This window comes from Kogia breviceps, chromosome 10, assembly GCF_026419965.1.
Source record: "Kogia breviceps isolate mKogBre1 chromosome 10, mKogBre1 haplotype 1, whole genome shotgun sequence".
In the NCBI taxonomy this organism is placed as follows: Eukaryota; Metazoa; Chordata; class Mammalia; order Artiodactyla; family Physeteridae; genus Kogia; species Kogia breviceps.
Window position 1 is genome coordinate 94,135,560 of NC_081319.1, and position 18,648 is coordinate 94,154,207.

The 18,648-nt window shown below is 42.1% G+C and overlaps 2 protein-coding genes across 3 annotated transcripts in view; one reads left to right on the plus strand and one right to left on the minus strand.

The window, feature by feature from the left end:
- NUP153 (nucleoporin 153) overlaps positions 1 to 5,052 on the plus strand; it is a 76,308-nt gene extending 71,256 nt beyond the window's left edge. For both annotated transcript variants that reach the window (XM_059076767.2, XM_067006727.1), the window contains 2 exons: positions 2,954 to 3,122; positions 3,687 to 5,052. In XM_059076767.2, the coding sequence (XP_058932750.1) occupies positions 2,954 to 3,122; positions 3,687 to 3,771 (254 nt within the window). In that variant the 3' untranslated portion in view covers positions 3,772 to 5,052. The remainder of the gene's footprint in view (positions 1 to 2,953; positions 3,123 to 3,686) is intronic.
- Positions 5,053 to 9,364: 4,312 nt separating this feature from the next.
- Positions 9,365 to 17,425, minus strand: FAM8A1 (family with sequence similarity 8 member A1). Its single transcript, XM_059076774.2, has 5 exons — positions 16,622 to 17,425; positions 15,408 to 15,528; positions 13,625 to 13,748; positions 12,659 to 12,798; positions 9,365 to 10,985 (listed from the first exon to the last, which is right to left on the minus strand). Exons 1-5 carry the CDS (start codon positions 17,334 to 17,336, stop codon positions 10,841 to 10,843), a joined length of 1,245 nt encoding a protein of 414 aa, XP_058932757.1. The 5' UTR covers positions 17,337 to 17,425; the 3' UTR covers positions 9,365 to 10,840.
- Positions 17,426 to 18,648: the final 1,223 nt, after the last annotated feature.

An 18,648-nucleotide genomic window follows, 5' to 3' on the forward strand; every position in this document is an offset into this window, starting at 1 on the left:
CTTTTGTTGCGGAGCACGGGCTCTAGGTGTGTGGGCTTCAGTAGTTGCAGCACGTGAGCTCAGTAGTTGTGGGACGTGGACCCTAGAGCGCGTGGGCTTCAGTAGTTGTGGCGCACGGGCTTAGCTGCTCCTCGGCACATGGGATCTTCCCGGACCGGGGCTCGAACCTGTGTCCCCTGCATCGGCAGGAGGATTCTCAACCACTGCGCCACCAGGGAAGTCCCCCTCAATTTACTTTTAAACACACCTGTTGAGATTTTACTTCCACTGTATTACTTTTTAATTTCTAAGTGGTCCTCTTTGTTCTGTGGACGTTTCATTTTTATATCCTTCTGCTTTTGTTTTAGAAGTGTTATCTGTTGATCTCCTGAAGATATTAATGATGCAGGGTTTTTTTTTCCCCCCTTCTTAAAGCGTTTGCTTAGTCAGTTTTCTCCAAATTGCTTTTCTTTATTATTGTGTTGGTCTTAGTGTTTCTTTTTTTCTTTTTTTCTTTTTTTTTTTTGCGGTACGCGGGCCTCTCACTGTTGCGGCCTCTCCCGTTGCGGAGCACAGGCTCCGGACGCGCAGGCTCAGCGGCCATGGCTCACGGGCCCAGCCGCTCCGCGGCACGTGGGATCCTCCCAGACCGGGGCGCGAACCCGCGTCCCCTGCATCGGCAGGCGGACTCTCAACCACTGCGCCTCCAGGGAAGCCCAGTCTTAGTGTTTCTTATGAAATACTTTCCTCATGTGTTTGGTGCTTCTTCCCTCTCTACTTGTAGTGTTTGGGTTTTTTTTTTTTTTTTTAATTGTAGTAAGAATGTTTAACGTGAGATCTGTCTACTCTTTCAACAAATTAAGTGTGCAGTGCAGTGTTGTTAACTCTGGGAACAGTATTGTGCAGCAGAGTTCTAGAATGTACTCATCTTGCATGACTGACACTTTATACCTTTTGAATAGCAGCTCCTCATTTCTTCCCACTCCCAAGCCCTCCTTTGCAGCCACCATTCTTGTAGCTTCTGTGAATTTGGTTATTTTCGATTCCTCATAGAAGTGAAGTCATGCAGTACTTGTTCTTCTGTGATTGGCTTATTTCACTTATGTCCTCCAGATGCATGCATGTTTTCCCATATTGCAAGATTAATATTCCATTTTATGTCTATATGTCATTTCCTTTATCTGTGCATCTGTCTGTGGATATTTAGGTTGTTTCTACATCTTGGTCATTGTGAATAATGCTGCAGTGAATGAGAGAGTCCAGCTATCTTTTTGAGAGCCTAGTTTCAAGTCTTTAGGGTAAATACCTAGAAAGGGATTGCTAGATCATGTGGTGGTTCTATCTTTAACTTTTTGAAGAACCTCCATACTGTTCTCCATGGTGGCTGCAGCGGTTTACATTCCCACCAGCGGTGCACGAGGGCTCCCTTCTCTCCAGTCCTTGCCAACACTCCTTACTTCTTATCTTTTTGATAATAGCCATTCTAAGAGGTGTGAGCTGATGTCTCCTAGTGGTTTTGATTTGCATTCCCCCCAATGATTAGTGAGGTTGAGCATCTTTATATATTTACCCATGTCTTGTCTCCGGGGAAATGTCTATTCAGGTTCTTTGCCCGTGTTTTTTTTTTTTTTTTTTTTTTTTTTTTGCAGTATGCGGGCCTCTCACTGTTGTGGCCTCTCCCGTTGCGGAGCACAGGCTCCGGATGCACAGGCTCAGCGGCCATAGCTCACGGGCTTAGTTGCTCCGCGGCACGTGGGATCTTCCCGGACCAGGGCACGAACCCGTGTCTCCTGCATCGGCAGGCGGACTCTCAACCACTGCGCCACCAGGGAAGCCCTGCCCGTTTTTTAATTAGGTTATTTGAGGGGTTTTTTGGTTTGGTTTTGGTTTTTGTTTGTTGGGCGGGGGGAGGTTTGCTCTTGAGTTGTAGGAGTTCCGTATGTATTTTGGATATCAGCCCTTTATCAAATATATGGTTTGCAGATATTTTCTTCCATTCTACTTATAACTTTATGAGTGCAGAACACCTAAATACCATTCGATAATTCATTGTATGTGGTTAGGGCTTGCAGATCTTGAATACCATTGTAGGTTTATCTAACTGGCTTGTTCTCTTGGGAAGGACTGGATGCTAGTACAGTATCTTTAGGTCTTTCCTTTCAGACTGCCAGATTCCCCGGAGAAGATTCTTCCAATCTCCTTCCTGAAGGGTATATATACCCCCGATGGCCAGTGTTCTGGGAGCCGAGTCGGGCCCGAAGGCTGCTGCTCTCAGTGTTCATGGTGTCAGCCTCCTCCGAATCCTTCTGTTTTCAGTATGGTATCCCGGCTTTTATGTGCGATGTCCCCTGGTCCAGAGGCCTCTCCAGAGACGAAAGTTCTATTCTCCTGCTGGGTACAGGAGATTTATTATCCTGTTTGGTGCTGGGGAGGGATTGATCTAGGTATCTGCTTCTTAAACAGATACTCTACCATTCTGCTGTGGTTTTTTTTTTCAGTCACACCTTCATTCTCACTTCCAGAAGTACCTGGAACCTAGACCTTCTGGGTATGTTTAGTGTAAACGGAAAGACTTCTGTGCTTTCTCTTGCTGCTAGTTTAGTGCTTGGCTCCAGTTAGCCTTCCAGATTCAGAATTTTGTTGTGTTGTCTCCTCTCTCCATTTATTGTAGAATTCCCTTTACTGTTACTTTAACGTAATTTTTAAAGGAGATACAGAGGTGAGTATGTTTGTCGACTCCACGGTCTTAGCGGAAAGTCCACTCTGCCCTTTTTTCCTTTTTTCATGGGTGAGTTGGGTCACTTGTTTGAGGGTGTCAGGTATATATTGTGTGAGTGGAGAAAATACTTAATTTTCTTTAAGTGACCATAAGAGCTTTAACCCTTTACAGGTTTTTGTATGTAAAGGTCAGAGTCATTACTAGAAGAACCATCATTTTTACCTTAATAAAGTTTTTCTGCTTCATCTATTGCAGGTTCTGTTTTCCAGTTTGGCAGCAGCGCTACAAATTTCAACTTCACAAACAATAATCCATCAGGAGTGTTCACGTTCGGTGCAAGTGCCAGCACACCTGCAGCCTCAGCCCAGCCCTCTGGCTCGGGGGGCTTTCAATTTAGCCAGTCTCCAGCGGCATTTACTGTGGGGTAAGAGAGCTTTTTGTTGAAATGGAGAATTTAACATAATGAAGGTGTGTGTGTGTGTGTGTGTGTGTGTGTGTGTGTGTGTGTGTGTGTGTTTAGAAATCACCAAGGTGCAGCATAGTTGAGGTAAAATCTATGTTCTCCATCAATTTACTGTATTACAATTTTGGAGGATCATAGCCTAAGAAAAGAAGCAGGAGGGAGAGAGGGAGAGAGGGGGAAAGAGAGAGAGAGAGAGTCTCGGGTATGAGGTGTAGCAGAAAGCAGGGTGTGTGTGTGTGTGTGTGTGTGTGTGTGTGTGTGTGTGTGTGTGTCTCGGGTATGAGGTGTAGCAGAAAGCAGGGTGTGTGTGTGTGTGTGTGTGTGTGTGTGTGTGTGTGTGTGTGTGTGTGTGTGTGTGTCGGGTATGAGGTGTAGCAGAAAGCAGGGTGTGTGTGTGTGTGTGTGTGTCGGGTATGAGGTGTAGCAGAAAGTGTCCCCCACCCCATCACCAGTCACATTTAGTGTTACGATTATGAACTTTCATCTGAGCATCATGTCACATTACAGAGTTTCCGTTTTCCACAGGTCAAATGGGAAAAACTCATTCTCTTCTTCTGGAACTTCAGTTTCTGGTCGCAAGATAAAGACTGCTGTTAGACGCAGGAAATAAAGGTCTTGATGGTGTTATACACACTGTTTTAACAGCAGCTGGTGCCCTACTTTCAGATTCTGGTTTGTACTATGTGCTGGGTTATCTGAAGTCAGATCTTTAATTTTGGAATTTTCCTCCTTTTTTCTTTACAGAAGCCCCAACTTCACCTCTCCCACTCCCTTTAAAAAAAATAATAGCTAGACTGGTGACTGATTCTTCAGCAAAAATGTTTTATGATCCGGCAAATTATTCACTGGTTTGGCATAGGCTGGCTGAACCCAGGCATCAAGCCCGCTCAAGAGAATGGCTTTGTACACAACCTCTTTGTCTGCACCACCATGTGCGTTGCTATGCGTTTTATGGAACGCAATGAAATTGTAATTATATCTGAGGAGTTCTGTATAGATTAGAGAATGTTGAAATGAATGGTTTCTATGCCGAGTTCGTGCTGGTGTATGTGTGAAGTGAGTGAGTTGGGTGTATTGTGCACTAAACTTTTCTGATAGAGGAAGCCTGATTAAAGAATGGTCCATGCTAAGGACTTGTTAGATCTAGTTCATTCTCCATTTAATAATTATATGCTATTTCTATATTGGCATTCTTCTGACTATCACCTGTCTTGCCTTTTTCATTATTTTATTATGAAACTTGTGTAAATACAGTTTTGTTTCTGTACTTTTTTGGCATAACACGAATCTGTGAACTTGAAATTTTAATTTTGTGTTAGAAAGGTTTTTTTGTTGTTTAGTCTTGTCTCAGATTTTATTATGTAAATCCCATTATTCAAAGTTGCCTAAATCCATTTGGAAATCTTTAAAAAAAAAAATTGGGGATTCTTAAAGTGAGTTTATTGGCTTTTCTGATCCAGTTTTTGTTTGGACCAAAAACCAGTATTGTACAAAGTATTAAGCATATATTTTTATATTTACTGAAATGGACTGTGGTGACTTTGGATAATAAGGAAAAGTTTAATATTAAAGCCATGTTTATTACAGTATAATTAACATGTTAAACCATGGGATAAATGCCATCAATAAAAAACTATGAAATACGTTTTGTTCTAGTGTTAAATCCTAGTGAAGGTATGAGTGTTAGTGGAAGGGAACCTTTTTATGAAGGTTAACAGTGGTCAGTTAGAAGGAAAATTCTGAAGAACACATTGAAGTGATTTGGACAACTCCTCAGTGAAGGGGAAGCGTCTGAAGGTAACCCTGCTTTATGTCTGGTGCTATAGGAATCACACCTACTTTGCATATAAATTGACATACCTTTTTAAAAGTTGAAACTAAACACAACGCAGCCATTTCTGTTCGTACTTGTATCTTCCTTGATAGGTGACTAGACAATGTTTTATTGATAGAGTTCTTGGAGATGCATGCCCAAAATAGCCCACAAAAACTTCAGTAGTCATTTTGTGGAATTTTTTGGATTATTTTAACAATTTTTTTAAACTAGCTTTCTTTCCTGTGGCCCATAAAAGTGCTCTGGGGACAGCGTTTGATAATTGTATTCTTGACTTTGTACATACGATTATTCTGTGGCGACTTATTTTGCTGAACTTGTGGTTAAATTCAGTACTTTAAAATGTTTAAGAGCTTTTCTGTGTTTCCAGTGACATGGTTTCTCTTACTGAAAATGTCTTAGCCCATCATCAAATGCTGGTTTCGGAGTAGGAATTTTGTATTTATAATTCTCACCTTATTAAACAGTACACATTTGACATGAACCTCTTTGGGGGCAGATGATGGTGAATGCTAAAAGAAGTAAACTGGAAACCTGTGGGGTGTTGATGCTGAGAACCTGATGCCTAACTAAACTGCATGTTCGTTCACTCTTAGCCATTCTTTAGGTCGATATGGATGGGACTATTAGGCTTTCTATTCTGGGAAAGATTTTTCATTAAAAATGTGCTGGAAATATTTCACTTTATTTAGTAATTTTTTTTTTAAAGCAAGTAACTGAAAACCAAACTTAGGGTGGCTTATCTTGTAAATGAAATCTCCTGGCCCCCAGAACTGAGATCTCTAGGGCTAGAGTATTTGGGACTTAGGTAGGACTTGTCTTTTCACCTCAACTGCTTTAACTCTCAGGCTGCACACGGCAGCTATAGAAAACATTCGTGGTAGCAGCTCCATCCTCAAATCAGTCCCTGCTTAAGCTCAGCAGAGGTATCTCTTCGTCGGACTGGTGCAGGCTGTAGACCCACTCCCTGTGGCTGTAATAGCAGCCTTGGGTTCCATGCTCCATACACAAATGAAAGTCAAGCGCTGTTTGTGGAAGAAGGGGAAACGTTATGGAAAGAAAACAATAAAAGCCCACTTCTCGTGCTGGATCAATGAGGAATTGTTTTTAACTGAAAATAATCTCTGAAGGTAAGAAAGGCATATGCAGAAAGATGGAATAATCAGGTATGTTTATATAATTTGGTTGATTTCCAAGAGGGTCCGTTGTTCTCAATGTACATCAACATGCTTGGTGAGGTGGGCCAAATATATATCCTGGGACCTGCTCACCAGAGACTGATGCATCACTGGGTCCAGGTAGGGCCCAAATCATTACATGAGCACCTGGAAGACTTCTGGTGCACGAGGTCCAGGCAGGCCACTCTCAAGTGGTGGGTTGTTTTTTCAGGAATGTACAGTTTGGGGCATTAAGAAAAAGAAGTACAATTCAGACAACTGAAATTAAGGCTTTAACTATTTGTTACAAATTTCTCTTGGAATTATTCATGGAATTAGGATTTTATTACTTGAAATAAGTGGACTAATTTTAGCAATTTGTAACCAGGCCATAAACTTCCTGCTTTAGCCTGGGGAAGAACTTATGTTTTCTTTAATTGTATCAGTATGTCATGTGCTGGGCCTGTTTGGAAACTGACAAATTTGGTACAGAAAAATTGAGAAAGATGGGTGTGTTGGGTCTAGCTACACACACCAGCTATATATACCATGTCAGAGCTTTCATTTCCTTGTAATATGGGGCAACTTTTATAAGCTTACCTCAGACATCCACTGTGGTTTCCAGGATGTGTAGTAGTTCATGGCTGAGGTCCTAACAGCACATTGTCTACAGGATTCAGACCATGCCACAGTTTAACTACATTTAAGTTTATCCTTTATTATCTTTGTGTTTCTCGAGGAACCTGTGGTGTGTCCTGTTCTAGTTTTGTTTGTAAAGGTCTGAATAGGGAATGCTTACAAGACCAGACTAGGATTAAATTGCCCAGCTCAGTCTTCTACTAGCTACGAGACTCTGACTTCTGGTTCCTCAAGTGTAATGTGGGTCCTTAGTATCTTGCACTGTGGTCGGAATGGTTAACAGCTTTAAGGAACAGACGGGATTAGTTTAACATTAAAAGCTTAGTCATCTACAGCCAACTTCTCAGTGACTTGCTAAAAGAATATATCTCAAAATGGATGATTTTTTTTTGATAGACCTCTATTTCTGAAAGCATTCATCTCCTGAAGGCAGAGAATGCTAGAGCAGCTGTATTTGGAAGCAAGAGATTCTGGAGCAAACCTCAAAGAAACAGGCAAAACACAAAAGCATTGGCGACCAGGTATTTATTGAGACAAAGAATACAAATTGGTGGCAGATTATTAAAAATAGAATGTTTAATTTTCATTTATAGGCAGGCCATCAGATACTGTTTGTGGATCAAGCCATACAATAATGAACTGCAAAGATACATGCACACAGCTTGAGATGAGGAACCTTACCCAGGCAAGCACGTATTGCAAAGACTTTGGCCTTTGGTATGGGGTGCGGGGGGGTGGGGGTGGGAAATGGCGAGTAACTGAAGTATTTGCCAGATTTTAGGAATACTGCTATTATTTAGGAATATTCTTTAAAAGGAACAGCAGCCTGTTTTCATAGGGATAAGTGTAGAATAAAAAAAGTTAATACATTCCCATCACAAAGCCCTTTATTCCCAAGTAGTTTAATTTTCAACTCCTGTCTTCCTTTTGCTGGAAATATTTTATGCCTAAGTGAAACGCCCAAACAAGTCACTTAAGGGAAAAAAATCCTTCTTTTAGAGTTAGAACAATTTTTACTGTCATTTGAAACATTAAAGACTTTAATAAATTTAGACAAAGCCCTCAAACATGTTTTTTCAATCCTAAATATTTGGGAGAAACTAGGTGACTGTTTAGGGAGAAGTCACTTCGGAAGCAGCGCCGCACGAGCACTACCCAGGTGCTGGCCTTCTGTCGTCACAGACTCCCCAAAAGCACACCTGCTCGCCGCCGCTCCCAGTCACCTAGCTCAGCCCAGCGTGCGTTCAGTAAGGCAGACTTTTCTCAAGGTGCAGGAGCCACGCAGGCTGCACATTTCGTAACAGGTAGAGTTTCTAGGTGCCTAAATTAACCGCATGACATGTGGTTTTATATACGGTATGTTCACTGAAATAGTATTCTCAGCATGACTCCTAATTTTTGTTCCCTTATTATCTTATAAAAGTGATGAAGAATATTAATACTATGAAGACAACTTTCTTTTTGCCTTCTTAGGCTGTAGAGCTTCAGTATGAGAACTCCGTCTTGACACAGAAAATTCAGCATTTCTGTAAGTGAAATATAATAAAGTACTGAAAACAGGGAGGCCCCGGCCCCAAGAGAAAAGTGTGGCTCCCCCTTCTTCCCCATTTTGTCATTTTCCCCCCCAACTTGGGAATCAAAAATCTCCCTAAGTGCTGAATTCATAAACAGACTTGGATTTTGTTGTAAAGGCAGACAAAGTAACACTTTTTACTTGATAGGGCTACATAGTGTAACGAATCCTGAGAAATACATCTACATAGATATTAAAGTATAAAACAAACTGGACTACATATTTCCTTTTGTTTTACTGTATAAAAATAGCCTAAGTGGTGAACCATCAAGGAAATTTTACATTAAAGGTGTATTCCAGAGCTACATGTCAAGGGTACATTTCAACTCCAATTCCCAATCAGGGGCAAAGGGGGTGTATACACTGATGCTAATGTATACACTACTAATTGGTAAGTTTATGTAACATTTCCTAATAATTTCTCCTCCAATTTAAGAAGTTAGCTGATGGTTTGGGTTTGTTTACTGTGAAGGGCCATAACACTTTATCTTCCCAGAAACAGGTGAATAATCTGTTTAGGTGTTTTTTTTTGTTTGTTTGTTTGTTTTTTTTTTTTTTTTTCAGTACGCGGGCCTCTCACTGTTGTGGCCTCTCCCATTGCGGAGCACAGGCTCCGGACGCGCAGGCTCAGTGGCCATGGCTCACGGGCCCAGCCACTCCGCGGCACGTGGGATCTTCCGGGACCGGGGCATGAACCCATGTCCCCTGCATCGGCAGGCGGACTCTCAACCACTGTGCCACCAGGGAAGCCCTGTTTAGTATTTTGACATTTAACTAATAGGCTTTCTGTGATGGATTTACTATAAAATTATTTTGTAAAACATTGTTTATGAAAACCATAAACCATGGCTCATGGTTTCATGAAATTATAAACCATGACTCATGGTTTATGAAATTTTACAATAAGAAAGGGCATTAAGGACACTGTTAAGGTTTCTATAAACAAATTGAAAATATTCACACCTTTTAAATGTTAAAAAAAAAAAACCACTGTAAAAACTGATACAGTAATAGCAAATGTATTTGCTGTTAAGACCAAAATAAAGCCTAGATTGATCCTGTAAGCACCCTAGTTACAAACTGTTCAACACAGTTTAGTGTTTTGGGGAAAATAACAGAGATGCAGAAAATGCCTAAGAAACAAAACTTTTAGTTCAGATATACCTCAGCACAGCTAACTGGGCCATCTAACAAAAGCACATACACACACTTAAAACTCTACAACTATGCAACTGATGAATAAATTAAAATGGCAATACACAAAGTGTTACTTAACATTTCCCTCAAAAACATCATCCCTGGCAGGCCCCAAATGAGCTGCTGGCCCACAGAACTGAAGAACTTGGAATAATGCCTGGAAATGCTACTCTTCCTTGTTACAGAGAGCAGTCCCTAAGGGGAAAACTGGTAAGTATTTCACAGGCTACTAGTATTTAATCATGAAATGCTATTATTTAATTCCTTGATGCTTCAAAAGTTATGGAACAATATAATATTATAAAAAGAAACTAGTATGTGAATATCCGTATATAAAGAGAAGTTATATTTAAAACATTGAAAAGCACTAGTACTTCATGCTGTGCACATACTGGGAACATTGTTTTACGGTAAATATGCAAGTTTGTTAGGACTGCTTTTCCCCACATATTTATGGTTTGATTTAGGGCACTGAAAACACTTGCACATGAGTTTCAATTTAAATTTACAGTGAAAACTTACCCTCCCCCTCAACCCCATTAAAAGCAATCACTAACTTACCTTTTTCTTCCAAAAAAAAAAATAGGATAAGATAGCAATATGACTTAATACTTTTTCATCATCATGCAAAATCTGCCCCCAAATACATGTTTAGGCATTAAGAATAGTTATAAAGTTACATCATTCCTGCAGTAAACTGCAGTACAGATTTAAAATTTTCAAGTCAGGGAACTGCTAGGCCCGCCTCACTTTCCCCTCTCTTGCAGCTAACTCACCAGCTCCTGGGATGGGCGCTAAGTGGCTTATCAAATGTGTGTCCCCACTCCCTCCCCCCAAAAAGCAAAGACAAAAGCTTCCTCAAGAAGTGTTAACTAAAAGATGAGTGTGTTCACAAAACACAACTGGACATTTTCCATCATTTTGGGATAAACCAAAATAAGTTTTTAAAGCTTCATTTGGAGATTTCAAAGCTGAAAATGCTTTCAGCAAGTTCTAATACCTTAGATCTTAAGTATATACTGTCCATTATTGACTATGACACCACTTGCCTTCGGTTCAATCTAAAAATTTTAACGCTTAACAGGTTTTTCTTCTGGAAAAGTTCTTTGACATTGAAGTAAAATCAATACTTTCAGCATAGTCACCTGCATCACAATGGAGCAGCTGCTTTAACTTCTAAATCATCAGTTAATGTAACCCAGGGATACTGATGGTCTTGATATATAATTTAGTCTTGTCATTATTCCAGAGAGTATGGAATTCAGGGTTTTTTGGGGCATCATCTGACCCCATTTCTTTTTACCACAATGGTTCCTGCTACAATGTCATAGGCTGTTCGATTATGCTGAAAAAACAGCAGTGTGATGAAAGCAGGGAAAAAAGAAGCAATAGAAAAATTCTTGATCAAAGCTCGTATAGTGGACCTAAAAAAATTAAAGCAAAAAAAAAAAAACCAGATAAGTCGTATACCAACTACATGTAGATTAATAGTATTCTATGAAGTTCAAGATGTATTTAAAACATATTCAAAGTATAATTAACAGAGTTTTAACCTTTGATAACCGAATTACTTTCAAGTAGCAAAGTATGATCAAACGACCTGGGCTAGTTCTAAAGACTTCATAACATAAAAGTTAGACTAGAACTTGCACATGAAAAGCAATAATATGTCTTAGAATGTGAACTAAAAGTTTACAGTATTTTCTAGTATTTTGACAGAAGACTAGAATAACTATTCCCTTTACTTACCCTTTCTATAGTCACATTACTTTTAGTACCTCTACACTTTTAGTGTGTTTTCACTATCTTCTAAACTGAGTACACTTAACGCAGCCCCATTTTCTACCTTCTATGAAGAGCACCAGCATTTCAATCAGATCTCTTCTTTCTTTGTGGGTGTCTGTGATTAAGGAAAGCTTTAAAAAGTTTTCAACAGTAGCTCAGAAGGGAGAATTGTCCTACTAACATTAGATTTCTGCCTTTCAGTGCACTGAACGGTTATAGGATAACACAGCAGCTGAGTGTGTGCTCTGAATCCAGACTGCTTGCTTTCAGATTCATTTTCTACCAACTACTAGTTGTGTTACACATCTGTAATAAGAGGATAATAGTACCTATAGTACCTATCTTAAATTAGTTAATACATATGCAATGTTTTTAAAACAGTGCCTGGTTAATGAGGTGCTCAATAAATATTAGCCATTATTGACTCTCATTAAAGGTAATAGCCAGGGCTTCCCTGATGGTGTAGTGGTTGACAGTCCACCTGCCGATGGCAGGGGACACGGGTTCGTGCCCTGGTCCGGGAGGATCCCACATGCCATGGAGCGGCTGGGCCCGTGAGCCATGGCCGCTGAGCCTGCGCGTCCGGAGCCTGTGCTCCGCAACGGGAGAGGCCACAGCAGTGAGAGGCCCGCGTACAGCAAAAAAATAAAAAATAAAGATGTGAGCAAATTCAAGGCTTTTTCTAGAGTCTCTTGTTTAAACAACCCAACTCTGAATCATTCTGGCAGCAATTCCAGCCAGTATCCTGTTTTGCTCAACTGATTACCACCTACTCACCTCCACAACTTCCATTATCACTATCTGTACCTTCCCCCAGAGCCAGATGCCAACAGCTAGCCATGAGTACTGGAAGTATTACAAGCTCTATCACTTAGGAGCAGGACGCACACATGTATAGCTGTCAAAATTCTTATTGCCTATTCAAGATGGGATAATGACAGGTATTACCGAATGGAAGCTTCAAGGCAGAGCAGTAACTAAACTCCAATATCCACAGATCTAGAGAATAATAAAGCTAGGCCTGGAGGAGTGATATAGAGAGCAGCCATGCCCAAATCCTCCTCTCATTGAGACCTACAGTTCATAAAATGCTTACCTTTGAAGATGTATACTGAAGGAGGAATCTATAATCATTGAAAACATTCAAACTTTGTTTTAAACTTAATAAATGTAAGCCTATTATATGCCATGAAGAACCAACATCCTAAAGATACTTTTATCAAATGGTATAACTTATGAAAATAATTTTTAAGTACAGTAATCAATACAATTCATAAGTACATAATACATTAAGCTAAAAAAAAGAACTTACGTTGTAATGCTAACATTGGAGGAAGGAATCACTAAAACCCGACTTGGTGCAATAAGCACTGATGTATCACATGTCACAACTCGAAGCCCTAGCAGGAACTTCCCTGGGGTGGCTCCACCTGCTCCCCAAATGCAAATTATCTAAGGAAAGAAGGATAATTTTGAAATAATTTACTGGCTCAACTATACCAATTTTAAAGGTAAATTTTCCTGCCATATGATTCATGTTTTAAATTTTTCAAGTTGGAAGAATTTCATAGAATACTTAAGGGTTAACCTTTTAATGCATTTCTGCAGGTCTCTAATCTTCAATACCACAAGATATCTACTGTAATATTTCTCTATGACCCATTATATTTTTTAGCAAGTTGCTTCTATGGAAAGATGCATTTCAAGTTCCACAACCAACTTACAATATATTTTTGGACAAGACTGAAATGTATTACAAAGAAACTGAAAAATGTCTCCATTCTGAAAGTTGTAACTTGGAAAGTATTATGTTAAAGGAAATTTAGAAAAAAATAAATACATGATTAAAAAAAAATTTCCACTACTTTTTTGTCTTGGGCTGATAATCTAAAATTAGATTGTTACAGACTTACTAGAGCATGGACTTGAGGATATGAGGAGGGGGAAGGGTAAGCTGGGACGAAGTGAGAGAGCGCCATGGACATATATACACTATCAAATGTAAATTAGATAGCTAGTGGGAAGCAGCCGCATAGCACAGGGAGATCACCTCTGTGCTCTGTGACCACCTAGAGGGGTGGGATAGGGAGGGTGGGAGAGAGGGTGATGCAAGAGGGAAGAGATATGGGAACATATGTATATGTATAACTGATTCACTTTGTTGTAAAGGAAAAACTAACACTAGTGTAAAACAGTTATACTCCAATAAAAATAATAAAAATAATAAAAATAAAAATAGATTGTTAAATATTAATATTTGCTGAAGTCAGTAGCTTACCTCATAAAAACAAACTAATAATCGGTATATAAGCGCCACAACCATCATTTTCTGCAAGTCTTCCATTGATGTGTCTTCATCTATTTCTTCTATTATATAATGCATAGCAAACTTAGAGATATCCCTACAAAAAAATAGTTTTTGGTTACAAAGAATTAGTTACCAGAGCAGTTGCACTGATTTCTTTTTCATCAGTGTAAATAAAAAACTTTAATTGAAATTATAAACTAATCTTTAGGTTTCCAACTGTCTAGTTTCACAAAACATTCATGAGCTTATTCGACAAATAAGTAGCACTACCATGAGCAGGCGCTGAACTAGCCCTGGGGATAAAATGGCACGTGAATTCAACATGGTCTCTGCTTTCACAGAGTTTCTAACCCAGCAGGTAAAGCAGAATAAATAATAATGAAGTGGGAAATGGGCTATAAAAGAGAACCATTGGGTACTTGGAGACATGTACCAGGCACACTTAACTTAGTGGAGGCTTCCCAAAAATGACATTGAAGGTGAGATCTGAAGGATGAAGAGAGGTTGGCCAGACTAAGAAGGGAGAAATTTCAGAGAGGGATTAATGAGAGAAAGCCTTTAAGCAAGAATATGATGGAAGCTGTAGGCAGGTCAGTGTGGGGCTCAAATAACTAAGTGTGAGAGGTGAGTGATTAGGAAATAAGGGTATCTGTTAAAATATATGAGGACGTTAATAAGACTTACCCTGATGGCAGTGAGAAACTACTGAAGGATTTTAAGGCAGGAGAGTGGCAGAATCAGAATTTATGATCTCTTTGGTTTTCTATCAGAGACTGAATTGAGATAAAACAGGAGACAGTAAACTGAGATACCAGTTAGAAGACTTGTGTTATAAGCCAAGCAAGTGATAGCAGTGACTGGACTAGGGAGAAGCAACGATGAAAAATGAAATTCTGACAGTGAAAAGGAAATGGTAGTGGTTGAAGGTTATTCAAGAGACTGAACAGAAAGGAGTCAGTTGGTACTTGATTGGATGTGTAGGGCGAAAGGGAGGGAGAGACAGGGAAGAATCAGTACATTCAGGCTCCTGGCAGGGGCCCTGAAATTTAATTACCAGGGTCTGAACTTGACTGTCACTTACTGCCTTTGTAAATTCTGGGCTTAACTTTTTTGTAAGCCCAAATTTCAATCTCTATAAAACGGAGATATTTTTTAAAAAATTAAAAAAATAAAATGGAGATATTAACCTCTACTTTATGGTGGTGGCAAGATTAAAACTCCATACAAAGCCTAGCACACGGAAAGTGCTTAGCAAGTGATAACTATTATAATTGTTAATCTGAAGGGAAGATTATTCAAATAAATAGCTCACTTTGCAGTTCACTTGGAACTTGCCTGACAGTATACGCAACCCCATTTGGAAATGCCATCTAGCTGATTATTAATAGTTCATCTACCAAAACCTCTTTATGCCTTTGTGTTTGGATACTCCACTCTGAAAACGACTTTAAGAGAAAAATTTGCAACTGGCCTAAGAAAATAGTGAATAAAATCAAACCAGGGTTGGAGGTTCCTTTCACCTACTTTTGACAGGTGAAATTCCCTACATCTTGCAGAATTTATTAAGTGTTTTTCTTTCTTTTGTAGTTATTTCTTAAAACCAACAAGAAAGCAAATCTGACAAAGCTCCTAAAAAGAAATCATTGACACTGGCACACATTATCCATATAGTCACTTGCAGGCATGAAAAAAAAACTAAAGCAAGATCTCGACAGTGGACATTAAAGCCCTTCTGCAAATGGCCTTAACTTACTTTATTCCACTAAGGTGCATAATGCTTAAGACAATGGTTGCTTTTATAAAGAAGAGAATAAAGAAATCCACCATCTCTGCCATGAATCTGTGGGCCAAGGATGGAATAACATACTCTCTACCTGTAAATTTAAAAAAAAAGAAAAAAGTTAGGAAAACTAATCGTTGCACATAACGCCTTGGAACCCAAGCTAGGTAATGAATGTAAACTCAAGGTACAACTTGCTGATGAAAAAATTTTATAACTGCAACAATTATTGGTATTGACTTTCAATAGGGCATGTTATTAAAACAGCAACGCTACTTCACTGTTTACTGAGTTTAAAGCTTGTTGTCACCCCCTTAATGTTTAGAAATGATTTCACAGATAAATTTCATTATTTCAAGTACTCAATACATTTCACTAGGGATTCAAATAAGGAGACTCCAGGTGATTACAAGCCTATGACACAAAATTAAACTTTTTTTAAGCAAAATATCAAGGTTAAGTGTAGACGGTACGAAGTAAACCCCTGTGCCTCTCATCTTACCCCTTATTCATTTAGTTTGTCTTGCTTTCTATGTAACAAATCCAGGGATTATCAAGCTGCCATCCTAAATTCTGAATCAAATTCAGGTAACTAGGTCTTGTCCCATATTATCTGTGGCTGGATAAAGTAAACAAAAAGTCTAAATAATACACTAAAAAGTGTAAGTGATTCAGAATATTCTAATTCCCATACAAAAGTAAACAGACAACACACAAGATGAAGCCAAGGCCCAAAGGTTCATAATTCCATTTGCATTCATGAAAATCTCCTAAAATATCCGTCAGTTCCACTGTCCGTAATTCATAAAATTATCATATTAACTATAGATAATATAGTTAATACATCCATGTCTGGATTCTTTCCAGCATCACCGGTCAAAACTTCCCTCCCCCCAAGCCAGGTTTGCCGTCTGAGAGTGAATTAAGCTTCGGATCTCCACATCGTGGAGACGAAGGCTAAGAGGACGCTTTGAGGCGCCAAGACTTCTCTGCACGTGGAAACGACCAGACCGGGGAGCCAGGGAACCGATTCGGAGCGCTAGGTCTACGGGAAGGCGCACGCAGGGCCGCGCGGTACACCCTGCGAGCTGACAGACGCGCAGACGCCACGGCGAGCGCGGCAGCGGTGACAGCGGAGAGGGGCCCGCCGGCCCCGCCCCCAGGTCGCTCCCCGAAGAGCCTCTCACCTGCCTGCCGCCCGGTCTCGCTCGGGACTCGCGAGGCGGCGGCGGGTCCTACCCTCGTCGCGGTGGTTGCCCGGGCCGGCGGCTGCACGTGAGGCGCGCGGGCTCCCGGGCCGGCGACCGGGGCCGAGGCGGTGAGGCCGGCGGAGGCCGGCGGCTCGGGCCCGGCGGCCGCGGCGCTCAGGAAGTAGAAGGGGCTGTAATAGCCCAGCTGCAGGGGCGGCGGCCCGGCGGCCGGAGCAGCTGCGGCGCCCGCGAGGTAGCTGGGCGCGGGCGGCTGGGGGCTGCAGTAGGCGGGGAAGGCGGCCAGGCCGCTGTGCCAGGTGAGGTAGCCGCAGTAGGACTGCCACAGCCACTCGTGCACCTGCCGGGAGTACTCGCGGGCGCTCAGCCGCGCCGGCTTCTCCCGCGGCGCCGCCGCCTCGGGCGCCTCGCAGCCTGTCGGCGCCTGCAGGCCCGCAGCGGGGCCGGAGCCAGAGCCCGCCTCCCTGCCGTTCTCGGGCTCGCGCGGCGGCTCCGACTCCTCGGCGGCGGCCGCGGGGGGAGCGAGGCCCGGGGCTGGGGGCCGGCCCGGAGCCTGGGGTTCGGCCTGCGGCCCGTCCCGGGGCCGTGGGGCGGCGGCGGGAAGGCCTCTTCGGGAAGGAATGGGCTCGTGGTCCCCTCCGCCGTCGTCCTGCCCGGGAGGGCGGCCTCGGGCTTTCTCCGGCCCCTCCGCCATCGTCGCCTCAGCAGCACACTCGGCGGTCCTGTCACTGCGCCGTCTCACTCCCCCACTGGCCCCTCCCCAACGGCCCGGTAGCCACCGCCGCAGCCTCAGGCGTCAACAATCCGCCACCGGAAGCGGAAACCCACCCCCTCGTCGGCGTCGCCGGGGCGGAGCAAGGAGGCGGGGCGTGAGAGTGGGCCTTGGTGCTCAGAGCCTGGGGAGGCAGTAGGACTCCTCCTCGGCTGGGCGTCGTGGGCTTATCTCTTGAGGGGCCCAGGCTATCACCCGTCCCCCAGACACACACCTCTGGTGGTTTTAATGAAGTTGGAGTCCCGAGGCTTCTCCAGATAATCTCACGGGATGTGGACTTAGGCTGCTCCGGGCGGGAGAAATAGCTGGTGGAGGAAGAGGATTTCAGAGAGAGGTCCCAGGGCTCGGCGCCGGCCGCCTTTTCTGTTTGGGGCCGCGACAGTTTTGGTCTTTAGGCACAGGGCCTGTTACTTGTTTCCGCCTGCGTTCATTCCAGTTAACTGGTCCTCGCCCATCTGTACTCAAGGTGATACGAGGCATATCCCCTTAGAGGATAAGAAATTAATAACCAAACCATACTGGGATCTATCAAGATAGTATGGCTCAGCGGCAGAGATCTTGATTGTAAGAGAAAAGAGGAGTTACGTTGATTTAAGAGCTAGACTCTGTCCTTATCCTGGAGCTGACCTGTGTCCATAGTATCTTAACTCTCCACTGCTGCAGACACAAGCCTCCTTCAGCAAAACTGTGCCTTTCCTCATACCCGTTGTCTCAACCTTCGGTGCCTGCCTTTTATTATCTGTTAAGGCAAGGCTCCGTTCATATCCCGGGGCTTTGGAGCCTCCTCTGAGTACCGAAGCCCAGGCACGATTTCCCCTTCCTCTGAACTATATGTGGCACCTTACATATGTATAGTTTAATACACCTTCCTATGTCCTTAAATTGGTTAAGCGATAGGAATATATCTTTGTATCCCCAGTCCCATACAGGAGATCTACAGGGGCCAGGTATTGTGGGTTACACTTGTTAATGATTCCCATAATCACTCTTGACTTTGCTCTGGGAGATGAAAGTAAAAGGCTTAACTTTTGTCCTGAAGAAGCTAATGATTTGGTTAAAGGGAAAGACTTCCATGAAACACTCGAAGACCTATTTAAGACAATACCAATATAATATGAGTCCAAAATAAGGGAAAGATAATGGTGGCCTATTGCTAGAAAGGTTACCCTTACAAATGTGATTTTTAAAATCAACTCTGGGACTTCCCTGGTGGTGCAGCAGTTAAGAATTTGCT